The sequence below is a fragment of the Arachis ipaensis genome, chromosome B2, assembly GCF_059453495.1.
Source record: "Arachis ipaensis isolate K30076 ecotype BB chromosome B2, ASM5945349v1, whole genome shotgun sequence".
NCBI lineage: Eukaryota > Viridiplantae > Streptophyta > Magnoliopsida > Fabales > Fabaceae > Arachis > Arachis ipaensis.
Genome location: NC_142437.1, coordinates 4227049 through 4253389, shown reverse-complemented (window position 1 = coordinate 4253389; position 26341 = coordinate 4227049). Strand labels below are relative to the sequence as shown.

The window sequence follows — 26341 nt, the reverse complement described above, 5'->3', positions numbered from 1 at the left end:
ACTTCTCACTATTGCTTTTATACTATATTACTTCATTAATAAGCACTAACTTATTTATTGATTTAATTTTTTATAAATTAAATATATGTAATAATATTCACGTTGATAAATATATGTCATATTTTAATTTTAAAAATTTTCGATTCAAGTTTTGTACATAATGTTTTTTAATTTATTATATATAGTGAAAGATATTTTAAAAGGGAAAGTTATACAAAAAATCTCTCTTATATTCCTATTTTAGTGGAGGTAGATGTCCGGTCCTAAGGCATATGCTTAATTTGTGTTTATATTTTTAATTTTTATTTCTAAAATTATAAAAGAAGCAAAAGTATAAACGATAAAATTATTTTATTTTCATATATTCTTTTATAAAAATTTAAAATAAATAACACTTAAAAAAATACAAACAAAACAAAATATTTTCTATGATTTTTTTCTTAAGCCATTGCTAAGGAATTTATGTTGTTGGTCCAAAATCCTAATTTGGTTTAAAAAGAATATTTATTAAAAAATTACTGGTTTTTCTTTTCTTGTCTGAAGAGAGAAAACTGCTTAGTCCAACTTAAATATGCTGTTGGACTTTCTGAAATATCTTGTTCCTAATATGTTTCTTTCTAATTTTTCAGTTATGGTCAATTTTTTATTGGATAATCTTCACATTACTATACTTTGATATTGGTCCCAAGTTTTTTCTTTTTGAACTTGTATTGGTCCTAAATTTGATTGGACTATTGGGTCAATTTATTTGGAATTTAGTTTTGGAAAAGTCTAAGAACTATAAATTTTTGTGTTTTCTGGTCAGTACTTAACCATCAAAATAAAAGTGAGTAATCTCTAATCATTAGATGTAATCTCACACCATTAAAAATACTATTGATGACCAATTGATTGTTACAAAATACTAACATTGCTGCCCCTAGCATTCCTCATAATTTTAATCATTAATCTATATATTTTATAATCAATGAATAAAATTACTGAAACATAAGTATTATTCTGAAAACGCTTCTTAATTTATATTCTACAAAATTCCAAATACTAAGGCCAAGGCTAATATTTGAATTTGTTATGCAAGTATTTAATATGTTACATCATTATTTAATATTTATCAAAAACGGTTGAGAACAATGACCAAAATAAATATTCTAGTTTTAGTTAAAAATTACAGGAACCCAAGCAAAATAATATATTTTCATAAAAAAAAAAATTTAGTTAAGCCTAAAATATTTCATACAAGACTATTTTTTTTTTTTAATTCTTAAAGGATGAACAAAATAAGATCCTTGAGCAGTATTAAATTCTCTATGCAATCAAAACCTGGAAAATTTTTAAACTACAAAATCCAATTAAAAATCGAATTAACCTATAGTAACATTCAGAACAATTCAAACTTAACATATTATTCATAGTTTCAGTCTTAAATAATAATGCAACATTATATAAAGGATAAAGTTTCGTAGCTAAAAACGTGAATTGTACTCAAAACAAAGCAATTAAAACAGAATCATTAGAGAAAAGACACTACACATAAATATAATGCTTTTATTTCCCTTTCTTCTCTTCATATTTGATCTTGATTGCATCTCCTCCATCATCATCATCATCATCATCATCATCATCATCATCATCATCATTCTGGTCTTGCCCATCTATCTGCAAAAATTCAAGGGTACACTACCAGGTATTAGAGATGATATATGAAATAATAAATATAGCCACAAAGTCACAAACAAGTAAATGTATATATGTAAGGATTTTCAACGCTTAAATAGTCAAAATCGTCTCTGAAATCTGAAAAATCAATCGCTCTCTAAATATGTTTTTGAAAGATTTTTTAAATCAAATTTGTCCTTCAAAAATTTTAAGTTAGTCACATTATTCTTTCCGTCACTTTCATTGCTAACGGCGTCAAAATTTGCTAATATGACACATTAAGTATGAATAAAGCTTAAGAAATTTAAAACTTGTGAAGGATAAATTTAATTAAAAAATTTCTCAGAAACTAATTTAAAATATAAATGATCTTTTAGAGATAAATTTGACTATTTACTAAATTTTTATTAGAAATTTTCATGCAAATATAAATAAAGCATTAGAAATTGAATAAACTAACCTCGCAATGTGGGATATGAGCAATTTTTTTCAAATCCAGACCTGTCTTCTTGTTATACCTTGCACTTAGTATAGAACAATCATCTATCTCTAAGAATTGAAGATTATGGAATTGATCCATGTTGATGGGAAGAAATGACAAGAATTTACAAGAAATGATACAAAGTTCTTCAAGAGAATTACTTGGAAAGCATGTGGGAAATGATTCCATTCTTCCTCCCCATATTCTCAAATAGCGCAATTTAGTAGCTCTGTAAAGCCAATCAAGTAAAGCTTCCAACTTGATTGATCCATTAATCACAAGCACTTGAAGGTTCAAACTATAGGCTAGCACATTTTTCTTTTCTTCTTCTTCTTCGCCTTCGAAATTCACCAGGTCAGTACACCAATGAATCACTAGCTTCTTTAAAGCAGTTAAGCGACCAACAGCACTTGGTACAGACACTAACTTTGTACAATACCAAAGAAACAAGAATTTGAGTTGTCGAAAGTGTCCTATGTTCATGGAGGACAAACTTGTAACTTTGACAGTTAGAAAAAAATATTGAAGGCTGATGAGAGTTTTCATGTTTGTTGGAAGCTCTTGAAGGTTGTAACATTTAGGAAGGTTCAAACATTGTAAATATTGCAGGTCACAAATGGAATTAGGGAGTGTTTTCAAACTACTACAACCTTTTAGATTGAGGTATCTCAAGTGTTTCTTCATCTTGGCAAAACAATTATCAGGCAATGAAATGAATTTCATCTCTTCTAAGTTGAAAACCTTTAGATAGTTGAATTTTTCAGAGGCCAATTCCTCCATGGATGCTTCTTCTTCTTTCCCCAGCTGCACAATGCTTCTAGCTTTGCTTGACTCCTTCATTGTTAATTTTGCAAGTTCATGTACAAGATCATGCATTTTGAGCCTTTTAAATGTCATTGAATTTTTCAAATTAAAGGAGTAGGAAGAAGCATCAATTTGAAGCAAAGAAGCTGAAACTAGCTTCTTAATATACAGCTCTCCAATGTCTTCTATATCTTCGCCTTCGCGTGTAGGTTGAAGGAGTCCATGCGCCATCCAAAACATAATCAACTCAATAACCACAAATGGATAATCTTTTGGGAAACAAGAGCAATATGAAAAACATTGCTTTAGTTCTGGTGGCAAGTAATTATAGCTCAATCTCAATGATGGCAAAATAGCACTATTTTCTAGATCTAACTCCCACACCTGACTATCACTTATTTTTTTCCACTCATTTTCATCATGGGATTTTGATCAAAGAAGGCAACCTAAGGTTACTATTGCTAAGGGTATCCCATTACATTTTTTAACAACATTTTTTCCAATTTTCTTAAGCCTTGGGTATTCCTCTGCTTCCTTCTCTGCTTCTTGGAATGAAAATTTCACAAATAGTTTCCAACACTCACCTTTGTCAAATGGTTTCAACTCAAATTGAAGATTGCTTCCCATAATAGAGGCAACATTTTTGCTACGAGTAGTCACCATGATTTTGCTGCCTTTCGATTCTTTATCGCTGCTCGCTGTGAATAGGTAGTCTCTCAATACTTAACATTCAGAGAGATTTTCATTCCAGACATCGTCTAGCACGAGCAAGAACCTCTTACCATGTAATTTCTGATCAAGAAGAGATTTCAAAGCATCCAAACTAGAATTTTGTTCAACTCTATCTGGTTTTGAGGCAACTTCAACAATTTGGAATATTATCCTCTTAACAACAAATGAGTCAAGACACACACACCCACATTAGTGCATCAAAATTCTTTGACACTTCAATATCATCTGTTTAAATGCCTGTGATTAAACGATTGTTGAGATTAATATGTTGTGTTTGTTATTTAATTGGTTGATTTCTGAATTTTTGGTGAAACGGATTGAATCCGTAACTTTTAGTTTCCTTTGATTTAAATACATAAGGAATGGTCCTAAATGATGGATTTAGAAACGTTGATTTGAAATGTTGGTTTTGATTGAGTTGAGATTGAAAAGAGGGGACCTGTGACGGGTGGCAAACTTCAGTTTTTAGGAGAGGTGCTGTCGAAATTTTCCCAAGAATTTGAAAGAGTGTTGGTTATGGTGTTGAAAATGATTTTTTTTGAGTAACTTTAACAAAAGAGATGTGTTTCGAATGCTTTTATAGATTATTAAAGAAGATCAGATTCTTATGATTTTGTTAACTTGTTATTTCAAACTTATTTGATTTCTAAAAACGAAGAGGGTTTTGATTAATTAGTCAAAGACTTTAAAACAGCAATTTATATATAAATTTGAGGGTTTGGGAATAAGAAAGTAAGTCTGGAGGTTATGCTTGGTGTTGAGCTGTGATTAGTGGTAATTGGCTTGACAGAGAGAGAAAGGATAAGGATGGAGTATAATTAAGGCATGGTGATGATTTTTGGTTGATTATAGCGATGTGGGATGATGACTATGATTAATGATGACGGTGATATTATTGATGACATGATTTGAGATTTAATAAGATGTGAGTTGATGAGATGATGAAAATAATGAACGAGGCTGTTGGTCGGCGTTGGACGAATGATCGAGATCCTCGGAGATAAAGGAATCAGAGCGCGGCAACGGAAGCGCACTGAGTAAAAAGACCTTGGAACTACTATGCATTGAATATAAAGGCAGAGTACGCTCATGTACTCGTGGTGGCGGATGGAATTTTTGAGGGTGAAAATTTCTATTAGGGGGTAGAATGTAAAACCTGGTCAAACCGTAATTAATTAAATAATAAATTAAATAGGAGCGAATATGGTTAGAAAATTTAGCAATCAGAATTTGATAATTTAAAAATGTGCACTGAAAATTTGACTGGCAGTATCGACTGCGATCTGTCCGGTACTGTGGCTGAGAAAATTAATTAGAAGTGAATGATTTTAAGAAATAAGAATTTATAACTTGAGAAGATAAAAATATTTAAAATACGATTTAAAACTCTAATCTTAAAGGTTTTGGACAAAAATTGGGCCAACGAATTAAACCAAGTGAACCGGATCCAAGTGGGCCCAAGACCAAGACCCAACATATATAAACATTAGTTATGAGCATTTCAGCTCATTAACCCTAAAGAAAGGGTGTGGGGCGCTGAAATGGAGAAGAGAGGAAGAAGAGAGAAAATCCTAACTTCATCAAACTTTAAATCACCATAACTTTCTCTCCGAAATTCTGATTGACGAGCCGTTTACAGCCACGTGTCGCTCCTCTCATTCTCTACAATTCTATCTAAGTTTTATGGTGAGAACTCACTGTTCTCTGCCCAGTTTTTGTTTTCCTCCTTAAATTCAAGTTTGGTTATGGGTGTTGACTAATTTTATGATTTTGGTTGTTTAGGAGTGCTCTAGTATGAGCCATTGGTGAGTTCCATCAACCAATTTTGTGGGTTAAGGTAAGGAACCCTCTAACCCTTGTGATTTATCAATTTCATAAACCCTAAGTTGATTATAACTGTGAAAATTGATTATGTAAGAGTATTGGGTGATTTTGGTGCACAATTGGAAGATTGATATTGCTTGTGGGGCTTTGGTGAGGCTTGGAGTTAAGGGTTGGTGGAGACTCCCAAGAAGAAGCTCAATTATTTTGGCTACAAGAGGTACGGTTTAAGTTTCATTTAAGTACCGTATGGTGTGATGATAATTCCTAGGTTAGATGCCCCTAGGATTAAGTTTGGATTGTATAAATGGTTGGTACTAATATGTATAGTTGATATGTAAGGTAAATTAATGATTGGATTGAGAATTGTGTGAATTTGTATATTTGGTGTGTTGAGAATTTGACGAATTGGATAATGAATATTGGTTTGTGGAATATGCATTTAAATTGTGAATTTGGGCCGGAGGCCGTGAATCTTGGGCCGGAGGCCGGAAAGAGGTAAGGAAGGTAAGTGATGTGTGTATTGTGTGATGTCATATGAGATTGAATGGATATTGAATATTGAGTGTGTGAATAAATGGAGGAATGTGGAATAATAAGAAATTAGGAATTTAGGAGTGGAATGTGACGCTATTGAATTAAATTGTGTAGATGAGGTAGATTTGGTTTTGGTTGAGTGTAATTTTGTGAATGTGGTTGGATTGTGGTCATTTGGATGAGTGGAAATGAATTTGGCTTGTGAACATTGGAATAATTAGTGATTTCTGTTTTTGGGTAAAAACTTATTTTTGACCAACTTCGCTGGTCCGTAACTCGGCTGTCGAAGTTAGGAATTCTTCAAAATCTGAATTTTTATGAAAGTTCATTCAACGATCTTTCCAACGGTTCAGACATGGTTGAAAAAGGAATTTTGTAGAAGAAGTTATATGTGGCGGAAGTTTGAGGTTTGAAAATGAAATTCTGCAGCTTTTTAAACTTAGTAAAATTTTTAGTAAAACGTAATTCGATGTGCACGTGTCACTCACAATTTTTACTCTCTCACGCGTGCGCCTGGCTGATGCGTATGCGTCGCTGTATTGATTCAGGTGCGTGGTATAAATTCCAGAGAGTTGTGATGGTAGCATGCCGATTTTGTGCGAGGAGCACAAAACGCATCCATGCATACGCGTGGCTGATGCGTACGCGTCACCCTACCTCTCTACTTCCCACGCGTGTGCATGGGCAACGCTTATGTGTCACCTGCTTTTCTCCGCTACCCACGCGTGCGCGTGAGCGACGCGCACGCATGACCCCGTTTTCACCAAAAAATTATTTTTTGAGTTTTTAAAGCCGAATTTCAGACTTCTAAACCTCTATTTTTATCGTTTTAGTCCTAAATTTTTATAGTATGCCTAGTAATGAAAAGAAGTTAGGACATGTGGTAACTTGTGGATGAAGTAAAGTGAGAATCAATGATGAATGATGAGAAATGATGATTGTATGAGTTGCTGAGGATGATGGTGAAAGTGTTGTGTATGTTATGAGCCGGATGGCTGCGATAAGCATTGAATTATGGCTGAGTATGTATACGTATATGACTAATGATTAAATGATTATGATTGATTGAGGAAGCTTGAACATGTGGCGAGTATGCCGGAGATGCATATATGGTTAATGAATGAATATGGTAAATGAATAATGATGGAAAATGTTGAATGTGAATATGCTTGTGTTTTCTCTCTGGTTGTAAGGGTGACAGGGCACCGATACCCTCTAATGGTGACACAGCACAGATACCATCTAATGGTGACAGGGCACGAATTCCCTCTAATGGTAATAAGGCGCAATAGAGAGACTGTGCCCAGGTAGTAGGCAGTGGCATTGTCCACTTGCTTCGGGTATGAGATGGGGAAGGAGAATTATGATAAATGAGTTTAATTATGAAGTTTTGAATGAACGTATGTCTGTGATACCTGGGTAGTAGCAATGGTTGTGGTTCGTCCCGCTTGCTCCGGGTCATTGTTTAAGAATTGGTAATAATGAAGAGTGACTATGAATGAATGTGTATTTGTGATACCTGGGTAGTAGCAAGGGTCGTGGTTTGTCCCGCTTGCTCCAGGTTAATGTTTGAGATTTGATAATAATGATGATTGATTTTAAACTGAATGAATGTATGTTTCGAGATCCTGGGCAGTAGCAAGAGTTGTGGTTCGACTCACTAGCTCCAGGTCAGAGATTGTGACGCCTGGGTAGTAGACGCAGTAGTGGTGATTCCACTCGCTCCAGGTTGAGCTTTTAAACACCCGCCTGGATAGTAGCCGCAGTAGTGGTTGTTGCACTGATTCTGGGTTAAACGGGTAGTAGCAAAGGGGTTGTAGCTCAAGCCCACTTGCTCCGCATGGGTGTTTCTGTCCATGGTTAGCTACCAGGACGTATCGGGTTGGCTATATAACCGACAGATGATATCATCAGTAATAGGGCAGGCATACATCATTTGCATATGTTTGAATTGTTTGGGTTTGCCTATTTGTTTTGGATTGCTATATCATATATGCTGTGTTACCTAATTATGTGCTACTTGTTCTACTTGTACCTTAATTTGTATTACTTGCCTGTATTGTTTGTGTTTGTACAACTGAGAGGTCCCTCATGCTGGTGTCGATTGACGCTGAGGACTGTTCTTGTTGAGATGGAATAATGATATGATTTTATTTTTACCTTCTTTTTGTCGATACGTGAGCGCTACGAATTCGCGATTTTATTTTTACTCTTTTCAAGCTTCTTGATTAATACTCCTTTCAATTTTATTTGTAATTATGTGTAAAAATTTCCCCTTGAGAGTTATACCACCTTATTATTATTAACTTATGACTCGAGTATAAGGATTTGAATATTACGGTGTTACATATATAATTTTAATTTTAACAATATATAATCACCATAATAATAATTATCGTAGAATCCAAATTATATATACTAGTATGAATTACTAATAATTATTATTATTGTTAGATATAATTGTTTGTGTATATTTTTTATCAGTTTATGTTTTTTTTAATAGTATTATAATATAATATCATAATTTTTATAACGTAAAAATTTAAAATTTAATTTTTATTATTTAAAAAAATTCAATTTACGCACCCTCCAAAAGAAAGAATTTGACCAATGTGATATGAACAATCGGAAAAGTTAAAAAAAAAAAAATCTTTTATACCATAAAAAAATATAAAAAAGGAGTATAAAAAATTATGGACACATCATTTCTCACAAGTTCTACCTTGTATTTTTTTAGGTCTTGAAATTATGCTGCACTTTTAATTTATGGTTGTATTATTCTATTAATTTTAAATTTTAATGCTAAATAAATTTTTTATTTTTGGTTGTATTTAATTTTTAAATATGGTAACTGTTGGACTTTCTGACATATTTGTTCTAGATTTGTTGTTTATTGTTTTTATAGTTATGATCAATTTATCTTTTTGGTATTATGTATTTACTATTTAATTTTTTTTAAATATTTTAAAAATATTAATATTTCAGTAATTTTAATAATTAATTTCAACTATATTTATATATTTTATAATCAATGGATAAAATTACTAAAACATCAATATTCTTAAAACGTTTCTTAACTTATATTGGACAAAATCCCAAATACTAAAGTCAAGGCTAATATTTCAATTTGTTATGCCAGTATTTAATATGTTACATCATTATTTATCAAAAACGGATGAGAACAATAATGACCAAAATAAATCTTCTAATTTTAGTTAAAAATTATAGGAACCCAACCAAAATAATATATTTTCATAAAAACTAAAAACTTAGTTAAGCCTAAAATATTTCATACAAGACTATTTTTTTTTTTTTTAAATTCTTAAAGGATGAACGAAATAACATCCTTGAGTAGTATTAAATTCTCTATGCAATCAAAACCTCGGAAATTTTTTAAACTACAAAATCCAATTAAACATCGAATTAATCTATAGTAACATTCAAAACAATTCAAACTTAAATATTATTCATAGTTTCCAAACTCAACATACACACTCAAGTCTGAGATGGCCACATACATAGCTTTACTTCAGTCTTAAATAATAATGCGAACATTATATAAAGGACAAAGTTTTGTAGCTAAAAACATGAATTGTACTCAAATCAAAACAATTAAAACAGAATCATTAGACAAAGACACTACACATAAAGATAATGCTTTTATTTCCCTTTATTCTCTTCATATTGATCTTGATTACATCTCCTCCATCTTCATCTTTATCATTCTGGTCTTGCCCATCAATCTGCAAAAATTCAAGAGTACACTCCTAGCTACAAGAGATGATATATGAAATAGTAAATATAGCCGTAAACAAGTAAGTGCGTGTAAGAATTGTCAATGACTAAATGATCAAATTCGTCTCTAAAAAAACATTTGTTCTCTAAATTGGTTTTTGAAATATTTTTTTAATCAAATTTGTCATTCAAAAAATTTAAGTTAGTCACATTAGTCTTTTTATCGTTTTCATTGCTGATAGCGTCAAAATTTACTTAAATGACACCGCACTAGCTACATCATACACCTAACCGTCCTAATTAGGTCTAACATGATAAGTTTATCTAATCTAATTAGGACAATCATCTATCTCTGAGAATTGAAGATTATATATGGAATTGGTCCATGTTGTTGGGAAGAAATGACAAGAGTCTACAAGAAATGATATGAAGTTCTTCAAGAGAATCACTTGGAAAGCATGTGGAAAATGATTCCATTCTTCCTCCCCATATTCTCAAATAGCGCAATTTAGTAGCTCTGTAAAGTCAATCAGGTAAATCTTTCAACTTGAATGATCCATATTAATCTCAAGTACTTGAAAACTTTTAGATAGTTGAATTTTTCAGAGGCCAATTACTTCTTCATTGTTAATTTGCAAGTTCATGTACATGATTATGCATTTTGAGTCTTTTAAATGTCATTGAATTTTTCAAATTCAAGGAGTAGGAAGAACCGAAGAAGCATCAATTTGAAGCAAAGAAGCGAAACCAGCTTATTAATATACAACTCTCCAATGTCTTCTAGTTAACAACAAAAATATTATTTAATTTATACACTAAAATTAATCATTATGTATTTTTCTATAGGTATATATATAGTTTAATTTATTTTTAATGTGTATTCTCACTATTCTGTATTTTAATGTCTATTTTATACTAGAAACTAATTTTAGTAGTTAATTTTAGTGTACACCTAACATAGTTGAATTAACAAATATATTAATATTAATTAATAGAATTTCAATAATCCTTTTGTTATTTTAATTATTTTTGACCATATTTTATAAGTCTCTAATTTCCAAGCTACTAAAAGGTTAATAGATTTTAGTGAATCAAAAGAAAAGTAATTACAAGAACTAAAGTAAAATAACATGTATTTTATAAAAGTTATTTAACCATTTTATAATTGTAATAAGGATGAATGAAATAATTAAATGCATGCTTGGATGTAAAATTTGTTTGCACAATCAAATGTGATTAGAAATTTTAGCTGTAACACCGAATTAAAAATTGAATAAAATAGATAGAAATGTAGAACAATTAAAACCTTGACATATTCAAACTACTTCTAAACTCAACACCCAAAAGTTTGAGGTGACCAGCTACATAGCTTTCTTTCAGTTTTAAAAGAAAATGGGACATACAAAACCAATCGAACCACACAAATTAAAGCATTTATAAAGTAGTTGTAGCTAAAGACAGTTAGTATTGCAAGTGTGAGGAGTGCATAGAGTTAGTCTCACATCAAAGAAAATAAGAAAAAGTGAGAAATTTATAAGATGAGAAACTCATTAAGTTATCATCTTAAGATTGTGAGTTAGTTGTGGTGTCTACTCTTGCTTGATTTCTAAGCTTTATCAATGACTTCCTATTCATGTCAATAATCTTCTCAATCTGCTCCTTCAAAGATATGATCTAAGTTGCCAAACAAAGCAATTATTAGAACACAACCATTAGGCAAAGATAATGCTATTATTATCAACAAAGCAATAATTCATGGCCACTAGACAGACTAGTGCTTATGAAATTAAAATAACTTGAGCTTTAATTCAACCATGCATATATATACTAAATATAATTAAATTGTTTTATAATTTTCTAAATTTCCATTTTCTGTCAATTGACAATAAAAAAGTATTTCACTATCCAAAAATAAAGATTCATGCATCAACTCCTATAATTACAATAATAATAAAATTTTGTGCTCATTTTAAATAATGTATAGTCAATATTCAAATGATTAAGAGTTATTCATTCTTTGTATTTCACATAATAATTAGCTTATTGTGCTTTTCAATACAATAATTCATAATACGTAGTAATTGAAAGAGTTACCATTATTAGCGGTAATATTAAGATTCATAACTAAAATTCAAGACATGTGCTGCAGCCATAATAATGTTAATCGATTTGATGTATTTATTTAGAAAGATTATTAAAAAGAAATTCAAACAATTGACAAGAACTGCTTTCTTCTTCTTCACTATTTCTAAATTGAACCAAAAAAAAAAAAAAAACTCTGCTTATTATACATTTAAAATGAATTGACGACTATAATTATGTCGCTAGGCCGTGAAAATTTAAAGGCAAACATAATTAATTGGTGGAGCTCATTTTTATTGACGAATATTGCACGGGCTTTAAATAATTAAAGGTAATGTACATTTGGATAATTAATAACTAAAAGCAATGATTAACTAACTTTGAAAAAATTTTTACCAACAGACTAACAGAAGGAATTTTATTTCATTTAATAAAAATTTTGATTTTAATATCTTAATATCATTATTTTCTTAAAATTAAAATGAAACATGTCTAGGGTGTGACTCAAGTTGAAAGTATAAATTTATAACCTATATTATATTGCATTTTCAAAATTTGGAAGTATTCCATATTATAAGGACTAATTAGTTCACTCTACCATACCTTTTATATATAAATTATACCCAATTATTTAGAAAGAAAATTATATTGTCAATTTAAAAAGTTCTAGAATTAATTATATGGAGAGTAAGATATAACACTAACTGGTTAATTAAAATTCCAACAATTAATTATTCATGCAAAAATTGAAATAATAATAATAATAATAAACCAGTATGGTTAGATTTGTAATATTATGAGAGAGATTATTTGAACTAACCTCGCATTGTGGGATATGAGCAATTTTGAGCCAATCTGGACCTGTCTCCTCATTGTACCTTTCATATAATTCGGGACAATAATATATCTTTAAATATTGAAGATGATGAGTTTGATCCATGTTAGGAAGAGATGACATTTCTTCACACCGATCGATATAAAGTTGTTCAAGAGAGGTCATCGACAACCTTGTGGGCAATGATTTTATCCCTGTTATGCTTATACTCAAATATTGCAATTTAGTAGCTCTTTCAAGCCATTTTGGTAAAGCATTCAACTTTTTTGATCCAGCGATTGAGAATAATTGAAGGTTTAAATTATTTACTTGCACATGTTGCTTTCCTTCTTCCTCCTCATCCTCAAAATTCACCAGCTCTTCACACCAAAGAAAGACCAGCTTCTTTAAAGTAGTCAAGCGACCAACAGCACTTGGTACGGACACTAACCTTGAACAATTGAAAAGATACAAGAATTTGAGTTGTTGGAAGCGCCCTATATTCATTGAAGACAAACTTGTAATTTTGATTCCCATCAAAAGCAAATATTGTAGATAGATGAGTTTGTTCATGTTTTTGGGAAGTTCTTGAAGGCTGTCACAATGAAGGCCCAAACTCTGCAAACTTTGAAGCTTACAAATGGAATCAGGAAGCTTTTTCAAACTAGGACAATTTCCAAGAAAGAGATATCTCAGGTGCTTCTTCATTGTGGCAAAGCAATCATCAGGAAACGAGCTCAACTCCATATCTTTTGTTAGGTGCAACACCCTCAGATAGTTGAACTTCTCGGAGGTCCATTCTATTGATGCTTCTTGTTGCCCCTCTTGCACAACGGTTCTTGTTCTGCTTGACTCTTTCATTGTTAATTTTGCAAGATCATGTACAAGATCATGCATTTTGAGATTTTTAAATGCCATCAAATTTCCAATCTTGGGAAACAAGAAAGAATATACTTCATCAATTTGAAGTAAAGATGTTGAAACAAGCTTTTTAAGATATAACTCTCCAATATCTTCTGCATCTTCCTCTTCGCGTGAAGGTTGGAGGAGTCCATGAGCCATCCAGAACATAATCAACTCAATACCATCATATTCATAATCCTTTGGAAAACAAGAGCAGTATGAAAAACATTGCTTTACTTCTGGTGGCAAGTGATTGTAACTCAATTTGAGTGATGGCAAAATGTCACTTTCTTCTTGATTGAGATTCCACACCTCACTATCCCTTATTTTTCTCCATTCATTTTCATCATGGGATTTTGATCTAAGCAAGCAACCCAAAGTTGTTATAGCCAAGGGCACCCCTTTGCATTTTTTAACAATTTGCTCCCCAATTTGCTTTAGCCTTGGGTACTTCTCTTCTTCCTTCTCTTCTTGGAATGCACATTTTGTAAACAGCCTCCAACATTCATTCTCAGGAAGTCCTTCTAATTTTATTACAAGATTACTCCCCACAATGTCAACAACATTTCTGCTACGAGTGGTCACTATAATTTTGCTGCCTTTGTCACCACCTACTCCTAACAAGTGATTTCTCAATTCATTCCATTTGCTGTGGATTTCATTCCAAACATCGTCTAACACGAGTAAGAATTTTTTACCACACAACGTTCGCTTGAGAAGAGATATCATATATTCCAAACTAGAATTTGCATCCACGAAATTCTCTCCCTTTGAGGCCACATGAATGATTCTTTGTATTAGCTTCTTGACATCAAAATCATCAGATACACACACCCAGATTAAGGGATCAAAATGCTCATTCACTGAGATATCATTGTAAACCATTTGTGCAAGTGTAGTTTTTCCCAAACCTCCGATCCCAACAATTGAGATCACATCAATACTATTAGCTTCTGATTTTTGTGTCATCAATGACTTTATAATCTCCTCTTTCTCTTCAAGTCTACCACACACACGGGAAGACAATGAAGAAGCAGTTTCTCGCCATGGTAAATTGTGTTCAAGAGTTGGAGTGTTGACATATTGTTCAACTATACCCAAGTCTCTCCCTTCTCTTATTTTTTCATCCATCTTCTGTTTCATATCTTTGATTTTGTGAGCCATCCTGATGCGAAATGCAAGTGGATTACTTGTATATGAGAAGAACCGGCGGACCTTCGTGCAAATGCTTCCATACATTTTGACCACTTCATTAAGTTTTGCTTCATACTCTATTTCATCTAATATGTCACCAGCTTCATCAAATGCCTCTCTGAGTTGCTTCAACCACTCATCTATACTGTGGTTTTTTGCTTGCTTGTTCTCAGCATCTATGAGATATGCTTTGATGATTCTCAAAGAACTTTCAAACTTTTTTACATCATCTTTAAGACCACATGCCAGAGCAATCTCTTGAAAAGATTTTGTTGCTAGATTGCCTAAGAGTGTTGATGCCACACCAGAAACAACATCAGCCATTGGAGAATTAGTGAAAACAACCTAGCAAAAAAGTATAAGATGGAAAAGAAAGGTTAACCACACAACGGATAAAAAAAATTACAATTGCACAATGTAAAAATTACTAGTAAAGTAGTTAATTTCCTAGTTAATGAAAAAACAACATTGTATAGTATAACATAAAAAATCTCCTAATAAAATATAAGTGGTTTATTCTTTGAGTTATTAAAATCGATTTGGTATAGTCAATTTGGCCACACTGCTTTATGAGTATATCTGTTGTCTGATTCTTGCTCGAAATTGGAAGTAATTTGATCAGACAAGATGCAGCTCTCTTGCGAACCACATGACAATCAACATCAATGTCTGGACATGAGGCCCAATTAATATTAATAAATCCTTTCAAACTAAGGTCAGGTGAGACAGGGAATAGAAGTCCAGTAGCAGGGGTGTTTTTAAGGTACATGAGAACTTAAATTGCTGTTTGGTAGTGTGCAGTGGTAGGACAATCTAAGCATGGACTTAATTTGCCAACAACATAGCAAATATCAGGTCGTATTGTTGTCAAATATACTAATCTGTCCACTAATAGACGATAACCTAAGACGTTAATGTAAGGAAGAGCCACTATCTTGGATAGTTTGGATGTGTATTTCATAGGTGTACTCGTAGGTTTGGCATCACCAAGGCCATAGTCTTTCAACAAATTAGTAACATATGTGAAAAGAAGAAGCAAAATTCTTCTTTTGGTTTGAAATCAACAAAAATGGCTAGAGGTTACAAATGATACAAGTAGAGCATGATGAAGTTTTAAGAAAATTAAAGAACATTATAGAACTTAAACTTGGTCTAGAATCAAGTATGATGCAAATGGTCCTTATTAAGTTAGAAGACTCATGAAACTACTTGCAAGTTGTCCAACTTGTATAGTCAAAGTTCTAGTTGTAAAACCCGTAAAATTAATAAATAAGTATCCAATAAATAAATTATTATTCAAAAATATTAGAAAGTTAAATTTTACAGTTAAATCATAGTTATCAAAACCGAACCGGTAATCGATCCGACTAAGTTACTGGGTTAATGGTTCAACCGATGAGTTACTAGTTGAACCGTTTGACCCGGTAATAATTAAATAAATATTTACAATTATAATAAAATTAAAATTTGGATACATTATATTTAATTATGTAACGCTACGTCAGCAAAAATAATTATTTTTTATATTAACAGCATGAAATGGTTATTCAAAAGAAGAGAGGTGATTGATACTTATGTAAAATATCTTATATTGTTAGTATATCAAAATTAACTATAAAATAAACAAATACAATATTATTATAAAAAAATAAAAATAATATTTTATATTTTTAAATTATATTGCTTTAATTTAAATATAATTATTTTTAGTATAATATATATAATTATTAGTCCTTAGTATGATAACTTAATAAGTGCTTGGTTTTGCTTTTATAATATATATAATTATTTATCCTATTACTACTAAAGGACAAGTTGTCGTAGCGGAAGATCCACCTTGCTTTAACGCAAAGACCTCAGGTTCGAACGGACCAAACCAGTTGAACCGGATCTAAATCGGGCCCATGACCCAACCCAACCCCATTTTACTTAAGCAACTCAGCATCCCCTCTCCCCATATGATGAGAAACACGGTGCACAAGGGAGAAGGGGGAAGAATAAAGCACAAATTTACAAACCCTTGGCTAAAGTTTAACTTCATATAACTTTTGATCCGGAGCTCCGATCGCAGCACCGTATGCGGCCACGCGACCGCAGTGTCAAGCTCTACAAAGCCCAGTACTCAATTAGGTAAGGAAGTCACTTTTCAGTTTTGATTCTCTCCTCCCCCAATTTCAAAAATCCTATGATTTGGGTGTTGAGATTTTATTGGTTTTGATGTTTAGGATCAAGCTAACCTAGTAGGCTTGCCGAGTTTTGACCCAATTTTTCGTTGGTAAGGTGAGGATTCTCAAACCATAGTGAATTTCTTGATTAATTGTGGTTAAGTATTAAGTTTGTGTATATGTATGCGATAATGTATATTAGGTAGTGAATATGTAATTGTGGAACATAATTGAGGTGATTGAAAGCTTGGATTGAGTCTTGGTTGCTGAATTTTGGTGGTGAAGACTTGTGGTCTTGCATATTTAAGGTGTCTTTGGCGTAGAGAGAAATCGGTCAAGGTATGGTTTTGGTTTCCCGTATATAATATATAATGTCTTGTGAAAACATAGGCTAGATGACTATAAGATAGGTTGAAGCATGTATGTATGTTATGAGTTAGTAACCTTAATAAAAATATTGAGTGGTCTTAAAATGGGTTGGTGATTGGTGATTTAATGATGATATTTTAATGATTGAGAATGAGATTATGTTGATTATGAATTCTTGGGGTTGAAATTCATGAATTTGTGTATTGATGGGTCACGGAGTAAATGAGAATTGGTTAGGTATGAGTATGAATTGGTTGAATGAGTATGAGTTGTTATATGTAGAAATATTGTTGTGTAATTATTGATGAGTATTGACTTAAAGTATATTAAATTGAGAATCTTGAATGAGTTGAGAAATTGAGAATTGAATAGTTTAAATGGTTGAATGATTGATTAAAGGTTGATAAGCATTTGGCATTGATTATAAGTGTTTTGGAAGTATTTTGGTTGATAGTGGTTTGGTTTGAAAAAGAAAATTTGGTAAAAATAGAGGTTGGTATTTTTGAGAAAAAATCTGATTTTTTACTGAACTTCGGCGGGCCATAACTCGGCTTTCGAATCCTCAAGTTTTTCCAAATTTGTTTCAATTGAAAATTGCGTCCGTGAAATTTACACCGTTTGAAGAATGATGAAAATTTTTTTTTTTACAAAAAAGCTATACGCGTTGGAAGTTTGGTGTTTAAATGTAAATTCTGCAGCATTAACAGTGTTGAGTTTGAAAAACTAATTTCTGTGATGTACAAACATTATAAGCTAATTATCAATTGTTTGTATAACTTATTTGTTTAAGTGTGCAGGAAAATAAATTAAACATCTTGGCCCAAGGAACAAATGATTAAGCCCATTGTAAAACATACATTGGTCCACCATAATTAAGCCAAGTCCCATCACACATCCATGAACCAAAGAAAGATAGATGGCCCAAATCCTTCAAGCCCATTCGGTAACCTATACTTCCCACCTTCAAATACTTGAACCCTAAATTCATTTCAATTAATTTCCTTGAAGCTTCCACTGAAAGCCAAATCCTTTCTTCTCTCTCCTCTCTCCTTTCACTTCAGTCACGTCATAGACAAGGAAGAAAGAAAGAAAAGGAAAGTGCAGAAGCTATGGTAGGTTGAAGAACAAAAGGTTTGTTTCCAAATCTAAGCAAGAAGAAATTAAAAAGCTACAACCAAGTAGCCAGTTTTCATATGGTCAGAGCATTTCAAGAAAGTATCTTCTCTCATTTGGCTACATCGAGGAACCAAGAAGAAATCCACGAAGTCTCAAGCACAAATCAAGCAACCATGGAGAAAGTGAAGTCAACTATAGTCAGAAGCTCATCCACAGTCCAAATCAAAACCTGGAGCCAAAACAAAGCTCTACGGTCAAGATTGAAGAAGCTTGAAGAAAAAGGATGAGAGAGAAGGGATAAGTTGCATTCAACAAATTCGGATCTCTCTCTCATCACTGACAAAGCCGTTGCAAGCTCTGTAAAGAAGAAGAAGATAGTATGGACCTTGAACTAGCTTCAACCTTGGAAGATTCACTCTTCTATAATAAGAGTGAACGGCCAAGGGTTGAAAGTAAGAGAGAAAGAACAAAGCACAGAGTTCGGTTCTCATAGCTTCCTAAGCTTGTTGATTTCTCCTCCTTCATGTTGTTCATTAGTATTTTCTTTTTCTCAGTTTAATTTGTCTGAGTTTCATTGAAAAAGGCAAACATGGTGAGGTTTGTAAGAAAAAGCCAATAAAAGGTAAAAGGCAGTGAGTTAAATTAGGAGAAAAGGCCATAAGATGTCTCAGATTTTCTTTGTACATCTTTCTGTTTTATTTCATAATCCTGTGGGGATTCCCTTACAAGTTGGGTTAGCACTTGGCTGTTGAAAGATAGGTTGAGTCCTAGTCAAATTTAGATTGGGTTAGAATCTGGATTTGTTCCAAATAGGATTGGGTAGATCCTAGGGAAACATTGGTGTATGTAATGTGTTAAAAAAGTTTTGGTGTATGTAATGTGTTAAAAAAGTTAGTGAAATTCCATCATAATTGTGATGGAGACTGGACATAGGCTACATTGCACTAGGTAGCTGAACCAGGATATATCTGGGTGTTACTCCTTCCTCTCTACTTCTCTTCTATTTCTATTACTCAGGAGACAAAAAGAAAATGTCTCTTAATTTGATACGAGACAAAAGTAAAAATATCTCCTAAGTTTATTTGAAAAAGCAAAAAGTAACAGTCACAAGAAAAGGAGGCTAAGATTCAACCACATTTCTCTTAGCTACTGATAACCATCAAACAACTTTTTGAGAAAAAGGTGTGGGGCGCGTACGCGGACATATGGCTGCGTATGCGACCATTCGCCTCTGTCCAGGGTACTCGCGTACGCGGGCAAGGGTCGCGTACGCGAGTTGGGAAAAATCACCCTTCTGCATACACGGGACATGATTCGCATACGCATGCCCTGTTTTTCAAAAACTTGAGTTTTGTGATTTTAAACATGATTTTGAACTTTTAAACCTCTATTTTTACCCTTTAAGACCCTAAACTTAGTTTTATTCATAGTGAGGGGGTTGAACCTTGAGAAAATGGTGACTTGGAAGTGAAGAAAGTGTGTGAAGTGGTGAAATATGGTTGAGGAAGTGCGAAATTGATCATGACGTATAGTTGATGACTAAATTGAGAGGTGAATGTTGAGATTGGCAATGATTGAGTATGGCCGGATTGGCTGAGATGGTAAGATCTGGGTGTGATCCTGCTTACGTGTCACCTCGAAAATTGTATTGGTGCTTACACCAGGGAATGATGGAGGTTCCAACCCATTTTGCTCGTGGTTGCGGTGTCCTGATGGAGACGGAGGTTTTATCCCGCCCGTGGTGAGGACGGGAGTTTCATCCTGCTCATGAGGTTTGCAAGTTGAGGACGAAGGATTTTCTCTCTTGTCGTGATGTAGATGTGGGGAAGGTAGAAATGCACTCTCCTTCGTATTGTTTTTTCTCACATTCTTCTCCGGTTGCAAGGTGGAAAAGTACACTCATTCGTAATTCCTCCAGGAGAAGGTGGAAATGCACTCTCCTTCATTTGTGTTCCTCCTTGGGATGCGCAACCTAGAGACCATGTCCAGGTTAGCTACCGGATGTGTCGGGTTCTGGTAACTTAACCAACACGTGAACTCACGGCCAGTAGGAAAGGCATACATCATATGCATATGTGTGTTTTGAATGATTGTGCATTAATTGGATTTGCCTATGTGATCATCATGCTTACCTGCTATATTTGCTACTTGCCATATATGTATCCTATTTGTGTTTGCTTTGTTTGTATTTGCTTGTCTGTGTACTAGAGTTTTGGAGGATTGGAGAAAGGTGGAAATTAGGGCTTAAGTTAGAAAGGAATTAGAAATAAGAACATTAGATAACCTACCCTGTTTATGGTTTTTTATTTATAAACCTTAAGATTTAAATCTGAGTGTCGAAGTTCTAGGATTGCTTTTGGCTTTTCCGGGACCTTGTATATTATGTATGTGGGCACTATTACCATACTGAGAACCTTCGGTTCTCATACCATATATATGTTGTTATTTTTATATGCAGGTCGGTATGCACCTCGGTGAGAATTTGAGATATCTAGCAAACAAAATCTATTTTAGGATTTTATATTTTGATATCATATGATATATTATGATTTAGAATTCTCCTATATGTATATATAGCTAACTAGGTCCCTCTTAGAGGTCGACAATGGAGAAACAGGTCGTTTATTTTGTATTTTGGGATTCCTTCGGGTTATGACATATGTATTTACTTCGCGGGATGAGTCAAGAGCTTGCTATTTTGTATTTTGATCCTCCACTTCTTATTGTGTAGTTTATGTTTTATCCGGTTGCGCTTTTCCATGTGCAATGTGTTTTATTTTTGCGGTTTTTATTTAAACCTTCTTTCAAGGCTCCTAGTTATAAATTTTTTCAACTATATTACGTACATGTTTTCTTTTAGAGGTTATAATATCTCACTACCTCTATTTTATGACTTAAGCTTAAACCTCTGCGTAGTAGGGTATTACATGCAAAATTTGCAACTTGAAGATAAGTTATCTTAGTTGCAATATTTGACTTAGTCAAAGAATGAGTTGTTACATAAGTTGATATTTATCAACTTGTCATACAACTTGATAAAGATGAATATAAAAGAAGACTCTAGTACACACACTTGTGCAATTTGTGCACAACTTGATCAACTTGTAAACCAAATGCACCTCCATAAAATACTATATAGGGAGTTAAGGTATTTGCTAATGTATGTCATGTTTTTGCATAGAATTAGTGAGTGAAACTTAGAGAGAAAAGTAGTAAGGTCTCTCATGTGTGTAATCTCTTTGTATGAATTTCTATAATATGTAAGAGAGTATTATAAACTTCTCTATATATTGTGAGAGACTGTAATTTCACCACTTTGTCATATTATTTTCACTATTATCTATATTCTTGTTCAGTTCTATCTATTTCTCGTCCACAAATTATAGTTGTGTTATTTTGTCTCTATTAAATCTGGTACCTAACAGTGGTATCAGAACTTTAGGTTCTTAATCTTCCGCTGCAAAAGGGCAAGTTGGTATCAGAACCATGGAAACAAAATTTAAGATCGAGAAATTCAATGGGAATAACTTTTTTCTTTGAAAACTGAAGATCAAGGCAATTTCGAGAAAGGAGAATTATAGAAGGCAGGCCTACCGACACTCCTGATGACAAGTGAAAAGAGATGGAGGGGAACGTCATTGCCAATTTACACTTGGCTATGGGCAGATTCCGTATTATCAAGCATATCGGAGAAACAGACAGCAAAGGCGATTTGGGAGGCACTCACTAAGTTGTACGAAACGAAGTCACTTCACAATAGAATATTCATGAAAAGGAGGCTCTATACTCTTCGTATGAGTGAATCTACATCGGTGACGGATTATATCAACAATCTTAATACTGTATTTTCACAATTGACAGCCATGTAGTGTCAAATTGTAGAAAATGAACGTGCTGAACTTCTTCTCCAAAGTTTACCAGACTCGTATGATCAACTTATCATCAATATCACAAATAACAATATTGCTAATCAACTTTGATTTGATGATGTTGCTGCCACTATTCTTGAAGAAGAAAGCAGGCACAAAATAAAGATGATCGAAATGGAAAGTTCTAAGCAAGCAGAAGTTTTGTCGGTGATGAGAGGCAGATCAACAAAATGTGGCTCTAGTGGGAGTCAAAATTGTGGTAGATCAAGGTCTCGAAAGAAGAACCTTACTTGTTACAACTGTGGCAAGAAAGGGCACTTGAAGAAAGATTGTTGGTTCAACAAGAAGAGCATAGAAAAAACTGCTAATGCAACTACCTCACATAGTTGTGTTGCAAACACCTTTGATGATGGAAATGTCTTGTGCATCGAAGTTGCTATTGGTCATGAAGACAATAAACCACTAGCTGATGTCTGGATATTGAATTGTGCAGCAACATATCACATGACTCCACATCATGAGTGGTTTAGCACTTATGAACCTGTTTCAAAAGGATCTGTACTCATGGGAGATGATCATGCCTTAGAAATTTTTGGAATCGGTACCATCAAAATTAAGATGTTTGATGGTTCTATCCATACAGTTCAAGGTGTAAGACATGTGAATGGCCTGAGAAAAAATTTGTTATCCGTTGAGCGGTTGGATTCTTAAGGGTACAAGATTAATATTGAAATTGGATCATTGAAAGTGACTAATGGTGCTTGTGTGATCATGAAGGCAAAATGGCTAACAACCAATCTCTACTTGCTTTCTAGAGATACAGTTCGAGACGCAGAAGCATCAGTTACATTTGTAGACCAAGAAGACACAATGATATTGTGGCATCGCAAATTAAACCATATGTCAGAACATGCTCTATATAGGTTCTTGCATAACATAATCTCCTTCCAGGGTTTAAAACGATGAATCTACCTTTCTATGAGCACTTGGGACAAGCAAACAGCATAGATTGAAGTTTAAAAGATCAACCGCTAAAAGCAAGCACGTACTAGACTTGATTCATTCTAATGTGTGAGAATCACTAGAATTATCACTAGAAAGAGCAAAATATTTTGTCTCCTTCATAGATGATTACTCACGAAGAATCTGGGTATTTTCCATCAAGAAGAAGTCAGATGTGTTTCTAGTATTTAAGGAGTTTAAAGCACGAATAGAGCCTGAAAGTGAGAAGAAAATAAAGTGCATGAGGACCGACAATGGAGGAGAATGCACTGATGGTGATCATTGCATTTTGCAAGCATAAGGGTATTCAGAGGCAATTTACAGTTGCATATATACCTCAACAAAATGGTGTTGTAGAGCGGATGAACAAAACTCTTCTAAGAAGAAGTCGAGCTATGTTGCGGACTGCAGGATTAGCCAATTCTTTCTGGACAGAAGCAGTCAAAACATCCTGTGATTAACAGATCCCCGTCAACAGCAATTGGGTTGAAAACTCCAATGGAGATGTGGCAAGGTAAGCCACCTGATTATTCTTCTCTCTATATGTTTGGATGTCCTATTTATGTGATGTTCAATATCGAAGAAAGAACAAAGCTTGATCCTAAATCAAGAAAGTATATCTTCTTGGGCTATGCTGTTATTCTCAGTAGAGATGTTATATTTGCTGAAAACAAGTTGCAAAAGGAGCAAAAAAACAACAGTAGCACTAAAGAAACTACTACAATATAAATGAATGATAAATCTAGAAAAAAGAACTCTTTTGAAGTAGAACTTGAGCAAGTTGAACAAGGACCAGCTGAAGCTCGCAGAACAACACCTGAACTGAGAAAACCATCATGGCATGCCGACTATACCATAACTTGCCATTATGCATATTGTTTTGTTATTGAAGATGGAGAACCATCAACCTTTCAAGAGGCTGTTGAAAATCCACATTCTTCTTTATGGATGACGGCCATATAAGAAAAAATGGAAATACTATGCAGAAACAAGACGTGGGAGCTTGTCCCACTCCCGGATAGAAGGAAAGGAATTAGTAACAAATGGATTTATAAAATAAAGTGTGATAATCATGACCCGATAGAACGTTATCGTGCAGAACTAGCGGTGAAAAAATTCTTCTTTTTCGGTTGATCTGATTTGTCATTCTCTATCGTTGCTATGTCTCCTGGCTGTCGATCCTTGTCATCACAGTCTTGTCGGGTACCTGGTCATGGCTGCATCTAGTTTTGATTCATTGATTCGAGCTTTTGAGTTTGCCCCAGTTTCTTTACTTTGAGCCCCTACCTCTGATAGGTTTTTATTTTCTTTTTTAATTTTTTTGCTTTAGTTATTGTATATTACATTTTACTGTTATAATGCAAAAAAACATGCTTGGTTTATGGTGCGAGGTGTTTTACCAAAACTAATTCTTACAAAGATTGATGGCTTTGAATTGTCTTTGTTTTTAATCCCATGATAATTCTCAAGGCTAAGCTGCTTATATATTATTTCTCTTAGGTGCCTCAATGAGATGTTAGCATCTACTTATTAATTCCTCATTATAGTATTATAATTATAATTTATGTTTATGCTAAATTCTTAATTATATGTTAATTGTTTGTTTAAATAATATGGTTCATGATTGTTAGTAACTTGATTATATTTAATTGTCAATAGACTGTTGAACTTAAATGTTTAATTGTCAAATGTTTTTTTTTTTTAAGTTAAATACTTTAAGAGTGGTTGTTGAATGATTTTGAATTTGTTCATGACAGGCAGAATGCTTGAGAATGTTGGTTATGGGATAAGTTCCTCAATTTATGATAGCATGAAGATTGATGTTAGAAGATTTGAGTTTAGTCTAATAGAACTTTTAATCATTGATTAGTTGTATTTCTTTTATTTTGTCTGTTAGCTTTGATTATCTTTGTGTGTGTTTTATGTTGTCTTAATGTTGGGAATTAGACTCAGAGTGCTTAATTATAAGTATTTATTATATAATTGTAGAGGATTTGAATGTATAATACTTATTATAACTTATATTATTATTTTAATTTATTATGTGTTTTGGGTTGAAGTTATTAATTTTAAATGCTTAGATTTAAGTATATATATATATATATATATATATATATATTTTAAAAAAATTTATAACAGGTAAATTTATACGAGTTTATTAGTCGAATTTAGGTGAGTTCCACGAATTTTTTTAGCTTGTGACTTTGGCAATCTTGATATAAATTTAGAAAAGACAAATTTATATAATATAATTAGGCAAATGACGAATGTTAAAACCTGTTAAGAAACTTTATAACTTAATATAGTAATAGTCTAAATTTTATCATTTATTTTATTCTCATTATAAACAATCGTTCTAATGTAAAATGATATGCTAACAAAGAATGAAGGGCGAGATACAAACCTGATAAGTTATAATATAATCTCCAAATTGAACCTGATCCAAGTGAACCTTCAAAAATCTTAGGACTCAAATCTAATTGCCACAATAGAAGAAGGAAACAAGTCATGATTATTTCAACGCTAATAGAGGTAGAACATATGTTCAAAATAGGCCAAGTGTTATTAAGATGTGTGTATTTGTACATTTCATATATACAAAATAAATCTAACTCTAACTCTAAATTAAGTTGAGCACCGTATATATTAGAGGAAAAAAGATTTGACATGAAATTGAAAGGGGTGTTAGCTAATTAATTTCAAGTATTTTGATAATCCATTAAAAAATAACTAGTTTTTTTAGTGTTTAATGAATTGAAGTTTAATTTAAAAATTATTTATCCATGAAATTTACTACTTTAATAACCTTAACAAGTGTTTTTAATAATAATAATAATAATAATAATAATAATAATAATAATAATAATAATAATAATAATAAAAAATTACACATTCTAGAGAAAAAAAAATCACTTACAGATCAGAAGAGTGTCAAACTTGTGTGCCACAAATAAATTGAGGCGAAAATAATGTATGATAAGTTGCTGAATGGAATTAATTAAGAGTAAGAGTTTAATTTGAGAATGGGATAGATGAGGTGCTGAGAGTGAGAGAAAGGGAC

At 32.8% G+C, this 26341-nt stretch overlaps 1 protein-coding gene across 1 annotated transcript; it reads right to left on the bottom strand.

The window, feature by feature from the left end:
• Positions 1–1545: 1545 nt before the first annotated feature.
• On the bottom strand, positions 1546–26341 carry LOC110269138 (putative disease resistance RPP13-like protein 3). The gene is made up of 6 exons (XM_088503849.1): positions 26198–26341; positions 25685–25756; positions 12669–15104; positions 10045–10053; positions 2117–3187; positions 1546–1656 (listed from the first exon to the last, which is right to left on the bottom strand). The coding sequence occupies exons 3-6, from the start codon at positions 15081–15083 to the stop codon at positions 1546–1548; spliced, it is 3606 nt and encodes a 1201-aa protein (XP_088359975.1). The 5' UTR covers positions 15084–15104; positions 25685–25756; positions 26198–26341.

Bases quoted from the DNA above. Each gene is read 5' to 3' on its own strand.
- LOC110269138 (XM_088503849.1), bottom strand. From the start codon at position 15,083: ATGGCTGATGTTGTTTCTGGTGTGGCATCAACACTCTTAGGCAATCTA. The intron at 1,657-2,116 runs GTTAGTTTATTC...GAATTTTTGCAG, and splicing joins CTCATATCCCACATTGCGAG to ATAGATGGGCAAGACCAGAA.